The 18,429-nt window shown below is 40.0% G+C and overlaps 1 protein-coding gene across 2 annotated transcripts in view; it reads right to left on the bottom strand.

Annotated features, from left to right (window-relative positions):
- The window catches only part of LOC122412707 (endoribonuclease rege-1-like), a 54,510-nt gene extending 36,129 nt beyond the window's left edge, over positions 1-18,381 (bottom strand). Inside the window, exon 1 of one of the 2 annotated variants that reach the window (XM_043422446.1) lies at positions 16,648-18,381. In XM_043422446.1, the coding sequence (XP_043278381.1) occupies positions 16,648-17,235 (588 nt within the window). In that variant the 5' untranslated portion in view covers positions 17,236-18,381. Of the gene's footprint in view, positions 1-14,567; positions 14,741-16,647 lie in introns of those variants that run through there. The other variant, XM_043422447.1, reaches the window with a different exon arrangement.
- Between the last annotated feature and the right edge of the window lie 48 nt (positions 18,382-18,429).

An 18,429-nucleotide genomic window follows, 5' to 3' on the forward strand; every position in this document is an offset into this window, starting at 1 on the left:
TTTGAGTCGACTCGAATGATGCACGTTGTTATTCATGTTCGCACGAACCCGTCTCAATAAATCCATCGCTACAAGTCTCTTTGATGCCAGGCGTATCCATCCGAGGTATTCAATAAAAAAGAACAATTCAAATGGACGTATGCGCGTGTGTAATCTACAGAGCCGTGAAAGCGTCCGCGATCTCCGCTGTCAAATAACTATAATCGATGTCGACGTGCAAGTTTCTCTCTCTCTCTCTCTCTATCCCACGAGATTCTTTCTTTCTCTTGAACTACACTTTCGTGCTATTTGATTACTTGTTCTCCCGTCATAGAAAGGGATCGAGAGAGATCTCTTATCGATGAATCAAGAAGATGATCGATATGGCATTGACTCGACCTCGCACGACGAGAAACAAACGAACACCTGTCCTACGGACAAATTATGATAATAGTAATAATAGTAATAATAATAATTACTTTATAACCATATTTGTTGTAGCCGCATGTATTTTCATGAGCTTGGAGTATTATCGATCCGTCGAAATGTACAGGACATTCGATAACGAATGGGAGCGAACGGCCATCGGATTCGAGATCGGATTGATAAATATTTTTATAAGAAAAGTGAACACGAGAAAAGCGTGTGCAGTTGAGAACAGTGTCGAGCAAAAAAACTTCAATTCATAACTGTAGGATACTTTACAACCGAAAAATGTATTTTCGTACTTTGGAAACTCAACTTTGGAGTGTTCTCATACACAGCTGTTCGTTTTTTCATGACAAGGAATGAAAATCATACGCACAGCTGTGAGAGAAATTCTGTGCCAGTTTCAAGAGGGCTCGATTTACTAGAATGTTGCTTGTGAAAATATGAGAAAAATCAACTAAAGATGGAAGATCTCGTGTGTAGACACTTGCAGAAAGTAAATGTAAACACTCGAAGATCGCCGCCACTTCGAAGTCTTTCACTGTCTACGGGTTTGAATGAATGAATTCCACGCCATTTCTCGTCATCATTATCACGTAAGATATATCGTGTTTACAAACGTATATGAACGTATATTCATACGTGTTTTAGTAATCGAATATATATAGCGACAAAGTACGTCACAACCGTCACTTCGACGTCCGTCATCGTCGTCCCAATTATAACGCTGAACGATTAATGCACGAGGATTTTTACAAGTGATTAATCGATTGAAATACCAATGAGAATTTATGTGAGAAAATCCGTCTCGGCGAAAGCGTAGTTGCTCGTGTGCGGCACGTAATTATGAATAAATTATTGTATCTCCTTTGCTCCATGTTTCTCATGCTTTTCGTCACTTTTCAATGATTTAATTATGATTATTCTCAATAATGACATCACCCGTTGCTGCAGAGTTACCATTTTCCGTTATGCTGTAACGGAGGGGGGAGAGCGGGCAATAACTGCTCAAAAATAAATTTCCAACAGCGAGTTCACGGACCCGAAGTTCCAGTGAAGAGAATCGCAGGGAACCCGAAAGCCTGGTAAAGGAAACAAAAACGTTGAGCGAAAAACAGCCGGTCATGGGCAATCAACCTGCTGACGTAGACACATTTTTTCTAACCCAATTAATATTCCGATAATCATTTATTTAGCCACAGAAAAGTGTTAACGCATCGTTGTTTCTTTTGACCATCGATCCTATTTTATTAATTGCTTCATAGAATCTTCCTCAGGGTAAAAGAGACCGAAAAATCCAACATTTCACCGGTCGAAATTCAAGATTACATTTTTAGTGACGTTAAATCTGCGTATATCATCGAAACCTCACTCCATAAAAGCCTGGACGAAAGATGAGGAGAGAATGGCGCTGAAGTTTCCAACGTTGGAGTACAACGAAATGGTCTAAAAAAACTCTCAAATAATTCCAGTAAATCTCCAATTTTGTTCCCTGCCGAATTTCCAATTCGTCATATTTCAAGCCGCATCAATAATTCGTGAAATAAAAAAATAATGAATTATTAATCTTTTTTTCGTTCATTTCGTTGAACTCCAACGTTGCAAACTTCAGCGTCGTGAGGAGAGAAAGGATGGATTTTCACCAACAAGGAAATTACTGAGCAGGATATATTTTCTCTCGAATAGTACCGTTCCGTTTTCGCAGAAAGGCACGTGTAGCAGCGCGAGCGTTCTCGAACGTTTTTTCGAATCTCAGCGTGGACGGGTTTTTCGATTTTTTATGGCGAACGCTTGGGTTCGGCGTAACCTGTGGAGAGAACTCGAATTCCATTGCTGACGTATTACTTTTTCACCGATGTGAATATAGATATATATATATATATATATATATTATTTTTGCGAAGAGAAAGACGAAGAAAGAAAAGAGCTCGGCTCTGTAACGCTTTGATGAGACTGGTCGGCGCACATCTCACCCGGATGTCTCGAAAAGGTCACGGTGATACACGTCACGCCACACTGACGATGTTATATTCGTACGAATATATAATTAATTAACGACGACGAGAACGGAGCGATATCGAAGATCTTTCATGTGTATAGACATAAAAATATAAGCGTATTTATATGTGGTAGTAATATAGAAACAGATTGTTCCAAAAACAAAATGAATAGCTAGAAGTGAGGGGCGTACGTCACCGAAACTCCGCGCCTCTTATTATCCGAGATCTGTCATTATTTATGTCATCTCATTAGCAGCCTCGGAGTGATACAATTTAATTGCTAAATCCGCCGAGTCCCCATGACGCATGCTTTTTGACGCAATCCCTACTCCGATGACCGATGCTTTTACATTTTTACTATGCTTTGTTGATAAATCAGCCATATCTCGTGACGCAAATTCGAGTTTTATTTTGCTCCTCGGAGCAAAACTTTTGAAATCACCAACGATAATTCCGCAGACCCGGAGAGATCGGATTTCTTTCGTTTTTCATTCTATTCCAGCTTTCAAAGGAATCGGAGAACGCACGAGAATCAGAATTTTTTCATTGGACTGATTTTATTTCAGGGAGATCGAAGCCTCACGATTGTTCCATGCCCGACGACGATAAGGATTCTTCATAATAATCTTTCTTCCGTTTCTTGCCCATTCCACATTCCACATCCCAATTTCTCATAACCAAATGACCAGCTACGTGTCATTCATTGAATTGCCTTTTTAAGCTTTCCTGCCCCATGGAAATGTCCCTGGAACAAAGTAACCCCGAGAGCAGTCCTAGTGCCTAATTCAAATGCTTCCACTTCGACTACAACCCTCACCAAACTCTCATCAAACCAAGCGAAAGGATAGATTTAACCTAACCATTTTCTCGCCCCTTCTGAACGTAACAACGGCCTTCAGTCTTCTACAAATCTTGGAACTACAAGACGATTTTTCCTTTTTCATAAAGTACAAAGGTAAAGTGAAGCGATTGGACTTTTGATTTTTTATCTCCTCACTTCCGAAAGGAATTTCGGTTCCTACATTGAAATACTTTATATACAATATATAGGTACATGCACGTCTATTTATACGTGTATTTTACGGATGTATAAATGCGAAGTGCAGTTATACGTGATAACGGTGCATGACGGACGAGTTTCTCAACTCCCGTCGAGCATCGTTGACTTCTCGAGATAAGAAAAAGAATCGTGTCAAAAGAAATTCCTTGCCAATCACCGTATCTGCAAAGGAGAAGGAAAGATAGACGGTCCGAAAGGTGTTCCTGAGAGGTTCCGTCATAGATCTTTCGAGTCGTCATCGCCGTCGTCCTTTGCTATTTCGCTCGCTCTTTAAGACTTAAAGTCAGTATACATCAGACACGAAGCGCAGGTGAAATAAAGCATATAATATACGACATATATAGGCAATTCTCTCTCACTATATACAAGAGCGAAGGTACACGCCTGTTCGGAGAAAAGGACGGTGAGATAGATCCTCTCGAGCTACAAACGCTTTTGCACTCGCCTTTTACAGACTACTCTCTTTCTCGTCCCGCTTATATCGCACATGCATTTTCCTCGCAGGCTCCGCTGGTGCATGCGGTCGTGAAACGGTGCTCTTAGCTGCGTATGCACCTGACTTGTTGCACCCGCTTTTGCTTCATACTTTTACACGCTCTATGTATGTATTTACGTGAACTTATGGGGTGTCTGAAATTGCTTTGCGTTTACGATCTATCCTGGCGTAGATTTTTTATTTCCAGGCTATTGCAAGTTTGGATCGTCGAATGAAAGACTTGGCAATACATAAATAATCAATGGAAAGTAGAACGTTCTGCGTAAAACTCGTTACATTTCTTCGTTAAAGAAGCACAAACCTCATTTCATGGAAATTTATAACGTCATATAATTCCTTATCGCGAAGAAAATGAAGGGCCACGAGAAAAGGATCAAGCGATCCAAATAATCTGACTCATCCGGAACCTGGTTCGTGGTCGAATTCTCGTGATTTTTTTCTCCCAACGCCAAATACCGAAACGCCGACAGTCTTTGAAATATCGATAGCACACAAATATTACGAACGCTGCGTAACTCACATTGTTGCTTCAACGCGGATAAAGCAACTTTCATATTATTTATCTTTCGAATACAGATTTTAAATAGACAAGAACAAAGATTATCTGAAGCTCCCATTGACGACTCATTCTCGACAAAGGTGGCATGAATTTGCGATTTTATCGATCTCCGGTGCTTCAACCTTTTTCCTCCTCCACTCGAAAATGTATTTCAATTAACTTTCTATAATGACCAAGCAGTGGAATGATGCGTGACAAAAATGAGATGGAGTATTCGAAAAAGACGATAAGTAACGTTGTAAAAACGGACACGGAGAGTATAATTAAATGGAAAAAGCAACGTCAATACTGGGAGGAAAAAACTTCGAATTTTCGTAAATTTTACTAACAATGAGCAAATGTAAAACCTCGTACATGAAACTGCAAATTCATTTCAGTTTCTTATGTTAGCAAATGTAAAACCTCGTACATGAAACTGCAAATTCATTTCAGTTTCTTAAATTATCAAATTTTTCCTAATAAAAGTCACTAATCCGGAGTTTGTTCCTTATTCGTACTGCTGCATCGGTTATTTTTCAGTTTTTTTCATTTACTCCGTGTCCCAGGCTTCGATAACCAACGAAGAGTTTCTCCGAATCAACGACTCAAGAGGTTTTCCTCGATATTCGAGGCTCGTTTTCACGACACCCTGTATACGAATATTTACGTATTTGTATGTACATCTATAGTGAACTGTAACCACTCGTATCTCACGTTACTCTGCCCGACGATGGCACATTCCATAACCCCCTCCTTCATCGCCATAAAGCTAAAATTATATATTCCTTTTCTCGACAGGAAGATTGCTAAGGGGAGAATTAATCATAGTTCGCGAAGAATTATGTACTTCGATTTTTTCGCACACTGCATTTGTTTGGAAGAAAGCCATTGAGTGTGTAGCTTTTTATAGGATGATGGAAGAGCGATCGTTGGGAAAAAAGATCCACTTAATCCAGTCGTACGATTGAATGTTAATGAGTCGGTGAAACGATCGCAATTACTTAATGTTAATGACAGTAGATTGTTAACAACTATCCATAACTAGACTCGTGATTTAGATACCAATAAATAGAATAAATCTTGCTGCTGTTGTTAAATCGATAAAAAAAAGTAAAAAATCATGTAAAAACCGTTAAATTCATCGGAAATCGATCCTTCCCGAGTCCTACAACGAGAAATCCTCCAAGATTAGTGCTGCTCTGATTATCATCGTTCAGGATGGTCGTCCTTTCGATGCCACCACCTGGTAGCACCACCATTTACACGCCCGGAAGATCTAGATTAGCCGGAAATATTGCCGGCCGCCTCGATCTCGACAAATGGAGCTGCCGGGTGTATCGTGCGAAATGTTCTCTCTTTTGCTATGGTGTTTGCTGCTGCTGCTTTTGCTCAGGAGTCTCTACTCTGCTCCTCGGAACCGCACGGAGGCTCGTGCTTATACTCTCTCGTCCTTTGTTTTCTTTCTTTCTTTCTTTCTTCCTCACTAGCACAGGCATGGAACGAGTTGCCGGAATAATCGTCCGACTTCCATGCCGACATACAGAACATAAATTCCACAGGGAATTTCGTGATCGAACGCTCATCCTGCGAGGAACTTGCAAGATCACTCCTTGTTGGAAAATTCGCGTTCCAGACGTTTCATCACCGTGATCTTTTAAACTCCAATTAAAAACTCGCGAAATTTCAAATTTGTCAAAACTTTTGTGCGACACGATGAGGCTCCATAGCTACAATCCCGATGAATCGTCAGATTTTTCGGTGAAAGTACGTTCTTCGACCATCATTGAAGCATAAAATTTCACGATTCGGATTATTCGGAAAACCTTGGGTGTATTTGATACAGAAAACACCGTATCCAACTCGCGGTTTCGCACGTACAAGAGGCTCCACCATCCGTGTTAGATGGGAGAACGTATCGGAGTGACCGTATCCACGAACACCGGTTTAAAAACCGTAAGTACGTGCCACACTGACTCGGTCTGTTAGGCAAAAGTTCCCGGACGTAACCCCGTTGTGTGGGCACTATTGTACTCCGTTCAAAAATAGCAACATTTGCACAAAATTCAAATACACTGAGCAGCATATTCGAGGCAGCTTCGATGTATGGAAACACCAAATTCTGCTGGAGGCAAGACAAATGTGTGAATCGCGGAGACGAAGAAACGACTTTTCTGTCACGATCACTTTGCCAAACTTGTTATATTTTCAATGTAAAAATATAACAAATTTATTCATCGACTCGTGCTATTGATTTATTAATGTTTGAATGAATACAGGAATTATGGAGATGATTTTTCCGACCGTCAGATTCTCGTGATTCGGTGTCTTTTCTAATTTTCAGCTTTCAAAACAATGACATTTTTTATGCATTAAAAAACTCATCCCTCCACGAGTCATTGTAGGACAGAGATAGAAAAATCTTCCCGTGCTTTTTCTCCTTTATATCCATAGTCATACGATTTCCATTGCATGTATATAGAATACAAAAGGTTGGCGTCGGTGCACCGGAACAATCGTGTAACTTGCTGTATCGAAAAAGGATATCCCTATTAGCGTCACCTTATACGGTACGAGGCTGCGTAATACGTGTACAACAGTTATGTAATTATTAAACTCTGCCGTGTAACAAGTATGAGGATTACGCAATCCGTCTGCCTCTATTTTCTATCCAGATACACGAGTCATTCCAGGCTATTTCTAGCAAACCGCGAAAAAGGAATTTTTTAAATTGCTATATAATTTCAAATGCAACATCGAAAATTCCAGAAGCTTCGGGGACACATGGTCCGATGAGGATAACCTTTAGAAATTTTGCGTAGACAAAAAATTTTTTATTTGAAAATGTCAAATGTCCTGAAAGTAGTAACTGAATTTAAAGCAGAGTTCTGCAAACTCCGAGTCAGCGTATTCTCTCCCACGGTAGTAAAACAGACGAATCGGATTTTACCACGTTTCTATAACTATTTTCAATTGTAGGAAAGTAGAATGTAAAGATCGCTTCATAAATACAAATTACATTTCCTTGAAAAAAACCTTGAGGAAACGTCGATCGTTTTCAAACATCCGATAAATCGATCTGTATAACCCCAAAATTGTACAGTGAGAATCCTCTCGGGAAGTGGGCTGAATTTAAGAATATTTTATATCCGGAAAATAGTCTAAAAATATCACGAGTTTACTGAACGTGTTTGTCCTCGTAAATCGGGTGCCCGATAAATCACTTACTCCGTTGCAAAGGTCCAATACGATAAGAGGCCTCTCTCGCTTTATGCTCGAGTAATTGCACACTTCTCGATCGTAATACACAGATATATACCAATTTCCATTGGATTTTCAGACGTCTTTGAGGCGCGTGTACTTTGGCCCGAGGTCCCTCTGTAAACGATGAATAATATACACGCGAACTTCGATTTCACACTCGTTGCCAGTCTTTGGTATTCCCCGCAAAAAACCTTGACTCCGCGGTATGGCGATAGGAGGAAAAATGATGCGGTAAATGAGTGGTATTTTGCAGAAATAACATATTCCGATTTTTCTATCGGTTTTCGTTTAATTGGGAATATTGTTTATTTCATTTCCGCTGAAGCCTTTCACTTTGAAAGTCCTCAGAATCGACTTATTCGCACTCAATTTTTTCCTTGAGATTCAGGTTTCTTTAAAGGGAAATCTAAATTAACCAAAAAAGTATTTACGATACTAAACATCTAATAGCGAAAGTATCTTTTCGCTCGTTCAAATATTGATAGTTTTTCATGATACGAGCGTGTTGAATTATCATGATATAAGCATGATGAGTGTTCGATTTATACGTGCAAATTTGGAGCTTCTATAACCGTGAAAGGAATTCTTAAGAAGCGAAAAATATTGAAGTCTGCCAGGAAAACGAAGCCTCGGAAATGAATGAAAATTATTTTGTTTTTGCTCGAAACCAATTGGTGGAAAAAATGTTGTAAAAAATATCTTTGTATTTCATTGAAACGTTTTAAAATATCATTTTTTCCTATTCATTTACGTCAAAATATAATTGAACACCGTTTCTGAAACTGCCTGTAAATAGAATATGCCCCGAGGCTATGTACGCACGAGAGGAGGCTCTGCGTATACCTTTTACGCACGTTATGTACGTAAAACTCGTACCTGCGCGACTTTCTACGAATTGCGTAAAGCCTTGTGGAATCCTGACCCGGTGTTTTACGCGCTACGCCTTCTTTTTATTTGTTTCTTTTTTCTTTTTCTCCTTCTCGTCATGCTCTTACATCCGCACGACAGAACAGGTATTATTCGCAGAACTGCTGCGAATAAACTATTCACACGTTCATTTTGCTACGAATGAATTGGTGAAAAAAGAATTAAAAGAAATGGTATAAAGTCGTAAATTTCATCAATAATGTACATTCGTAGCGTCACTAATAAGAACGATTATCACTACTTGTTCGAAACCTACGAGAACGGAAAAGATCGTGAATGCTCGGAAACGATTCACACCTGAAGAAAAACCGAAGCCTTGTTTTTTGAGGAAATGAAGAACATCGTGCAACGTTTGTTTTCCTCAAAAATTTCACTATGAAGAAGGAAGGTGTGTTACAGGAATCTTACGAATCGTAAAACTGATGGATCGCCTCCATTCGCTAGGAATATGATGAAGATTTAAAAAACCGTTGAACAATTTATTAACTTAAAAATATTACAAATTTGCTATTCAGACCAGTAACGTAAATTCGGAGCCCGACAAAGCTGCCACCAGATTTCGGTTCTAACTCGACATCCAAAATGCCTTGGGCGCAATGAAAATGGTTCATTTAATATAGCATTCAACACAAAACGAGCAATTTTTCATGACGATGAAAAATAAAAACAGAATAATATATAATAAAGTTATAGAAAGTGAAAAAGCCTGTTGGAATCGTACTCGAAGTGAATTATGTTTCATTATGATCGCTTATAGATTAGGAAGCCAGACCAGAATTCCGGCTTCACAAAAGACTATGCAATATTGAAACACAGTTACAGACCAGAAGAAATCGTGAGTTGAGAGCTGATTTATAAAGTGGTCCAGAGACAGAGCAAGAATGCAAATAAGAATAGAAATTGTGAGAATTCGGAGCGAGAGAGAGAGAGAGAGAGAGATTGAAATCTGTAAGAATTTTTACATTTTTTGAATCTTCAATCGAACTTCTGAAGCAGGAATAAAAAAAAATACTGTTTTTATGAATCGCGGGTTTGTCTCTTTCATTTCGACATATTTGCTGTCGTACTCGTTGCATCAAAGCCTTCGGCTAATGCAACAACTTCCAGCGCGGTGTAACCCGCCACTCTTCGGGCTTGTTACAAGAAATAGTATTTTCAAAAACTTAGTTTACTGGAAAAGGTGAAAACAGTTTTATTATGGGCATGATACAGATTAACGTTGAATGGTACCCGATCGTTTGAACTGTCGCTGAAATCTCAAGCTCACCCACTGCTCAACTGAAAGCAGTCTTTTGAGTTCCTGATAGTGCTGATCAACTTCGACTGGATGTTCAGAATATCAAAGATAAGAAGAAGAAAGTAATAAAAGTATGTAATGTAAATTCATCGGGAAACTTATTTTTGATATTACTCAGGCCTTTTGCAGGACCTCACAGAGGAATGCTTGTTACAAGAGAGTGACCCTTTATCAGAACTTCCATTTGAGGGAGTAAATATACTTGTTTCAACTTTTGTTACAGCATCCATACGGTTTACCTACAGAGTTCTGTGATACAGCTTTTACGAAGAGATCGCGGATAAGAGACCAACAGAAAAAAAAATTATCAAGAAAAAAATGTTCTTGTTCAAAAATCCAATCCATATCCGAGGTTCTACTCAAGTTTTGAAAAAGTGCCTTGATTATGAGAATTATGTTCAAAGCACGACAGCAAAGTTCGAACATGATTCACCAGCTACCACTCAGGATGAAAAATCATGAAGATACTTCAGAACTGCACGATCACAGAGAACCGATTGATGTTAGTACAAAGGCGGAAAAGACTTAAAGATCGAATCGATTGATCGAAAACTTCAAAAATAAAATTTTTCAATGTGAAAAACATGCTTGATCAGAAACAGAGCAAACGAAAAAAGACAACAGACGCCTTACGTTCGTCTGTTGTCTTTTTTCGTTTCATTTTATTTTTAATCATTATATTTGCATCGATTGATTGGTAGGTACGCCTACAAAACGACAATCCAGGCAACCCACTTCTTCAACGGTAAGCTAACCAACAACCACGACTAATGTGCACTTGGACGAAGTGGCGTGTAAAAGCGCGCCTCGTGTCAAAACCTATACGTAGGCATGTAACACAGGCCTGCCAGAATCCACATCGAATTGATTTACTCCTTGTCCCGGATGCTAAGACATGCGAGTAATGAAACAAAAAAAACATTAGAGAGGGGTGGACTTGACGTTTCACTAATACGATTTAATTTACGCTATTTCTCTCAATATCTGCCTTAAGTATTCGTTACTCCCTCCGCTGGTCACGAATACCAATTAATCCGTAATCTCGGATCTTGCCACTCGGAGCACTTAAAATGAGCCTGACAACCGCAGCACAGGCGTAAGAGTCTTTAGCAGCACTTTCCCAACAATAAAAATGATTATTCCGAGAAGGAAAACATTGACAACAAACGTTATTTTGTTGCGGCTCATTTCAGTCTGGATCCATATCAGAGATCACTTCTGCCGATTTCTTTCCACTCGAAACGTCTCTAATAGAATTGAATAGCATCAAATTGTTGTGCATCGTTTCGAGGCGAGAGAAATTATATTTCTATTAGTCACAGCAAGTTGGAATTTTTCAATTCTCACTTTTTTAATCTCAAGTAACAGAAAGAAAGGAAACCTACAGCTCATTATATGTTGTCATTTTGTAAGAAAACGTGTTTTTCGTTGGTTCTGATACAATCATTTCCAACACTGATACAGATCAAGCTTCGGCTTTTACACTTTGTATGCATGCAACGTCCAGCATGCTGGTCATCAATTAGGATTTCAATCCGTCCACAATTTTATTCGATCATACAAAACTATAAGGTGGACTTTTGTTTTTTTTCCCTTGATATTTTTACTAGTTTTCAAAAAACCCATAAACGTGTGAACAAAAAATTCAAAAAAAACCTCAGTATAATATCTCAACGTGGATTGAGGTCCTTCGTGATTCCAACTTTCATGGATTATCCATTCAATCTTAACTGCATTTTAGATTGACGTCTTTTCCTGCATTAGTTACAAGTTAGTAATTTTTCGTTCGAATGAGCCATTCTATATAATATACTTAGAAGGCATACATTAAAGCCACTGCGCAACGGTCTTAAAACGTCACTAGATCGGATCGAAGATCGTCTGTTCAAGATTGCCATTTCACAGTAATGAACCCATTAAGGCGGTGAACTGATCCATGAATTCTGTTCAAGCAAAGGAAAGGAGGGGACAGAAAGATAAAAGGAAAAGGGAATAATCAAAAGAATAGAAAAAGAGAAAAGGAAGGTTTTTTCAAAGTCTACTGCGCGGGTCGAGACGATAGAATCGTGTAAGTCACGAAATGAGATCCGGTCACGCGCGTTGTTCTCCAAGACCGTTATGATGCACTCCATCATGTATGAAAGTGTTCACAACCTAGCTAGTCTGCAGGAAATATTCTTCGAAATGGATAACATGTCTAAATATTTTATCGAATTTCAACTGGACGATGCAGTTTTCATGTTTAAAAACAACTTACATTTTAAAACAGAAAAGAGCAAACGTCATATTTCGTTATTTCTTGGGTAGAAATTTCAGAAAATAACATTTCGGAATGCAATCATCCCCGAACGGTAGAGTTTTGGCCATCTTTGGCAGAGTCGAGTAGCTTCGGAGAAAATTGAGTGTTCGACCTCGCCTATCCACCAGTAAGAGAGGCAGTTGTTTCGTATTTTCTATTCCATCGATAGCAGAAGATATTTGTTTGAATTTTAAAGGAGTGAAGTATTTTCAAGAGCACAATAACCGAGTCTGTACCAAATGAAGTATTCAGGTTACGTGCATCCAGGTTACGAAAATTCAGGACTCTATCCTTCAAAGTTCTCCATCAGTACGAGGTTGTTGATGGAGACTTCATTTGTATCAAGATACGATACAATCTTAGAGTGTCGTTGGTAATAGCACCCTAGATAGATCGCAGTCACGCGTTTGCGGATGAAAAAAAATGGATGCGGTCGTAATGTAAAAGGGAGTAACAAGAAAAAATGAGGTCGTTTGTGATTCAAGTCAGATTTTTCAGATATGAAAACCGAGTGGATGACGCCGATCATTGGAGAATAAGGCGATAACCGGATTTCTGCACTAAGCGCTTAAATGGCGTAGGGGGCAATCCGGGTTTGATAATTATCGGAATATTGTTCAAAAACATGCATAAAAACCCGAGCTCAGGTGAGACTCGTTCACGCAAGGAATGGATGTTTGTTAACTGTATACACGTAAACATAAGTACTATGCCTTGCGGGGGTGGTAAATCGCAAGACATTCCAGGTCAGACCAAAAGAAAAGTCGCTCTCAGATTTTTTGTTTTTCCTCGTTTCCACGAGATTGCAACGCGGCTAAGTATTACGTAAATAAAACTTCTATGGAAAACTAACGCAGGCGAACACACATTTATAAATTACTACATTTCTACGAAAATAGGTTGATTAATTGAAAAATGCAATGAAGAATCAACAATTCCCATTGGATTCATCGCTCACAGTAAATTATCGGAATAGGAACGAGAAGCATCGCGTTTCACTCCCCCCTCGACCTCCCCATTCGCTCTTCTTCAATCTCTCTTCTCTTTCGGCCTATTCGTTATAACCTAAAGTGCAACAATTCAATATCGCGAATACCAAGAGGCTGCTGCTTGTCGCGTTTGCTCACAAGGTGCGGCCACAGCCTAATAACCCGAATGTAACCGGACATACGCGGGCGCGGGAGGACGTGAAGGAGTTTATATAAGGTGTCCTCAGAGTTAAAGTCACGCTCGGAAGGATCGTCGAGTCATTACAATTCTGCACAAAAATATCCTTAGCATCGTTATCCTTCCGATTCGATCAAATTTTCGGAGGATTTTATTAAAATTCAACTCTTTAATATAAACCAAAGAGGGAAAACCATTCAGTATTCATTTTCGCAGGATAACAGCTTGGACCTTCCAATGAGATAACTTTCCATGTTACTTGAATAAAAATAATCGGTTCCCAAATGCAAACTCAAGAAACCGATGATTCATCGTACATCGCGACAAGTGATTGAGACAAATTATACACACCGCCCGCAGGTGCTTCGAACAGACAAATGTGTTGGTCACCTAAGGCGATAAAACTAAATTTTGTAGCGCTCGTTCGAAAGAATTACCAATGTCTTGGTTTCTCGTTCATTTTATTTGTCACCGGTGAAAACTGGATGTGCTGACGTGCGTGTGATGATTAGGATCATTGGCATAAAGGAGGTCCGAAGGGAACGATCTTCTAAAAATTGCTGGCGCAAATAGAGATCCGGGTACAGGAGGCGGACGAGAGTGTTCGGGCATGAATGGAACTCGTGATCGCAGCAGGTTTTTGTGCTCAGCGAAAAAACGAGAATGGAAGGAGAGGAGATGGTGAAGGCGAAGGAAAAAAGGAAAGATGAACGAACAATGAAAGATGGCATGGCGAAGAAGAATGAGGGAGACGCGGCGCGGAGAAGAATTATTTGAGGAAGAAGTGGAGCGAGCGTAAACACTCGTCGAAGCATTGAAACCTTTACGAACCACCGAGTATATATTCATCTATATATGTGTAGGATAACCGACAAGATACCGGTGGATAACCCAGACAGAGAGAAACGTAAGTACCGCCGCCCACGAGACAACTCGACAAGGCGGAATTGTGAGGTGTGTGGGTACGTGTGTGTACCGGACTTGAGTATCGCTACTCGTTCATGCAGCAACTCTCTCGCACATCATAAGCTTCGACGTATATCGTTACAGAGTCCTTTGCTGTTGGTTCATGTAATAAATAAACATGTATATTAATCGATGTAAATACACATACGCAGATACATTTTTGCATTGAATTCTCCAGTCCGAATTGACGCTTGAGCGTAGTCCCCATTGACAGGATGTAGGATTCATTGGCATCAAGTTTCACAATAATTCCTTTTTCCAATCATTCTTTTCCTCAATGCGAAACTTCGTTGTTGTTTGGTGAAGATTCAAACAACTCGGCCTGGAATCACCGTTGAGGTATTCTGATATTCAAGTCAGTCAAAGTTCACTAAAACATTCAATCAACAAATCAGTAAAAAAATTTCTTTTCTATACTTGGCGTCAAGATACTGTCGCGTCTCTATAGGTACTAACGATAATGATAGAAATATTACGAGAGAGCAATAGTGCTACGTTAAAAAAAAAGCACTGACGTTGGTGAATCTATTGATTTTTCATTTCGACAGATACATTTTTAACCCTTAAAGTGCGCACACTGGGTCGTTTTGACCCCATGAGCATATGGATGACGCAATAAGTGTGCACTCGAAGGGTTAATGTAAAATCCTAGATCCTCCGAGCTATAACATAAGAGTAACATATACTTGGGCTCTTTCAATAAAATTTTGAAAAGGTTCCAAATACTCACCGATGAGATTTAATGTTTTTCCGATTGTGAGAGATACCGTTGTTTTTGTATTCACAATTTCTGACGAAAAACTAGTTTCACTGGGATTCGTTGTATCTACTCGAATCTACTTGAAGTATCTACATATTTATTTTCACGAAAGATCTTACAAAGAATCGTATGTAAAAGGAGGGTAGGGAAGATGATGAACGGTGATTTCGATTTGATGAGCGATGCTCCCATGGTATACGGAGACGCCAATAGGCGATTATAATGGATGAGAGGCAGCTCAGAGTTAGCGCGAGCAATCGAACGAGCAGCGGCATATACAGCAGCTTTACAAGCAAGCAGCAATGGCAAGCCGTGCCAGATTCAGGTTTGTTGACACGGATCTCTCTCCGTTTCTTCGTCCGGGTGGAAAGGGGGCCCCAGTCGCTCGCACAACTTCCAAACGACGCTGAAGTTTACATGCTTGGAATTTATTGAAAATTCTTTCCATTTTTGTCCGCTTATTTTCGATCTGCAAACTCTTATTTCGATGCGAGTTCTGAGTCCCTAACGCGGAGAGCTTGACATGTATTTGTAGCCTGAATTTGAACAAACGTACTTAATACACAATACAAATTAACGAGATTAAGTTTCGATACAATCGAACGATGCGGACTACGACCTTGGTTTAAATTCTTCTTTCGACATTCATATAACAAAATATATGCGTCTACGGTCGCGAAAGACGTATGATGTAAATACGCATATACACAAGAGCTAATATCCCACTAAACTACTCAAGTTATACATTTATTCCGTTACCTAGCACAAAACATAAATGTTATTCGAGAAAATGGAAGATGTACGCTGTAGTATCGCGATTGGTTACGATTCGGTATTTCAACATGAACTCGAATGATAAAACGAATAAAAACCATTGGTTTTCGTAAAAGTGGAAAAAGAATTTTCTTGAGTGTCCAGTGTGCAATCGGTGACAAAAAAACCAGTGCGGTTCATTCTTACGCGTCAGTCATACTGATGAAAAAATAGAGCACAGAGCACGAACGGCATAATTTTCTCGTCGCAAACAATTTTGCTCGAATACGCAGCGAAATTCTTGCGATGAAAAAGTTTCGACATGACAGCAAACCAAAACGATTATTTTATCAAAGTATTATCCTGGAAAACATATGCCTGCACAACTCAATTTGTTTGGGTATTTAGAATTTCGTGCAGAAAAAGTACGGAAAAAGGGGAAAAATCACAGCGCTCCTAACCTAAGCTTCCTCCCAAAACGTTTAATTTATTGCTGGCAATTTTTAGTTTAAACTCAGCACATCTTATGTTGAAACTATTGACGAAAAACGGCCATAATTATTTTACAAATGTATTCAAGTTTGAGCACTCGTGGAAGTACCCGAAACGAACTCAAAACGATTCACATTTGTGTAACAATTGATATTTTATTTTTATTGCTTAAAACGTGAAAAAAATGTTCAGTTACAATCGACGAATGCAATTCCAAACTCACCTGGACCCTAGCAGCAATGTCGGAGACAAAACGCGATGATATATCGCAACCCTTTTCCGCGGTGTTTCCGTGCTCCTCATAATCGCAAATGTCTCCGTGCTTGTTTTTACCACCACCACTGCCATCATTACCACTGCCACCACTACTATTACAGACTACACTCGAAGTCGCGAGATCCGAGAAATAGCTAGCTCCACGGCTAGCTCTACAGGCACACGGCAATATCTCGAGCTCGAAGACCACTTCATTCTCATGCCGTCTGCGCAACGAGCCAGATCTCTCGACCGTCCTCGTATCACAATTATCCCGCAACTCACGATGGATCCCACCCGTACACTCGTCACTTCTCCTGTCACACGAAACGACGAGCAACTCTGACAACAAACCGCTGCCACTGCCCGCGCTACCCTTATCATTATTTACGTTTGGTGAAGAATTTATCGAGCCACAGCCGGTTCTCCGAGTCTCTGATTTCGTTTCATCCTCCAATGCCAAACGAACCCCGAATAATCGCGTTATTTCGCTTGAATATTTTTTTAACTGTTCGAGATTACTACGATCGACGCGAATGCGCGCTACCTCGCCCATCTCTCTGACATTGCAATTTTGGCGCTCACTATAATTTCCGTCTCTCTTTCCCGTTCTTTTTTTCCTTTTTCTTCAGTTTCTCTCTTCATCCGATGTCCTGTTTATTATTATGAGTTTTTCCTAGCTTCGAATCATCACACGAGTTGCTCGAAGCACGGTTTTACCAATACAACTACACTAATTTCACTTCACATACCGCGATGTGCGTGTGAGCTTTGGCGCTCCCGCGAGGCGGACGCCCCCACCGGCGAGAAAACAGAAGCCCCGCAGAGCGCGAAGCTTATAGTCTCTCTCTCTCTTCACCGCCTATGCGTAGCTACTTCCAATGCGCGTGTATATCAGCGATTTTTGAATACATCGCAACCCCGCGATGTAACGAGCGTTGAACCACACGAACGAGTTGAATCAATCGCCCTTCAACGAATCCGGGATAACAATTTTTGCAATTTTAAAACAGTAGAGAAAAAAACTTCTCGCACTAAAAAACCGCGTGTATCGTGTGAATCGTTCCGAAATTAAGTTTTATTTACGACCATTCGAGGTTTCTTATTTACGAGGGAATCAGTGATTTACGACACGAAATTAATTGCGACAAATTAGTGTGAATTTAGAACAGCGAAAAAAGGTTTTGATCTTCGAGACATTCACCGCTGAGCACTTCTCGTCAAGATAGACAGACGCAATCCGCGTAGTTACTGCTCAATGACGATTCTCGCCTCCTTCCTCGCAATACAGTGTCTTGTTGACGCGCGAGTCGGTTGAACAACGAACCGCTCGTGCGAGATTGCACTAGAGCGAGAAAGACACGTGCGATTGGAAAAAAAAGAGAAAAAACGAACGGCGCCAATCCGTGATTAAACTCGAGCAAGCTGATTCGGACTTGTAAAACATCATTATAATATCATTCTTAGTATCGAGAGGGGACGATTCGTCGTTCAGGTGTCCATGCATGGGGAGAATTCAACAGACGGGAGGGTTAATATCAAGGATAAATATTGTACAACCGTAATACCTTTCTTTCGTAATGAATCACAAACACCTTCCTTCGATCATTGTGCTTGGGAGTCTGCCTGGGGAAAGGAATTTTCAATGTTAAAATACGTTCAGCTTTCGCAGCCTCATTCCGTGTGTTGTGTAGTGCATTGAAATTATCGGCTGTCGGTTAAGACGGTTTCTATGATTTTTCGATGCACG

Source organism: Venturia canescens, chromosome 6 (genome assembly GCF_019457755.1).
Source record: "Venturia canescens isolate UGA chromosome 6, ASM1945775v1, whole genome shotgun sequence".
NCBI lineage: Eukaryota > Metazoa > Arthropoda > Insecta > Hymenoptera > Ichneumonidae > Venturia > Venturia canescens.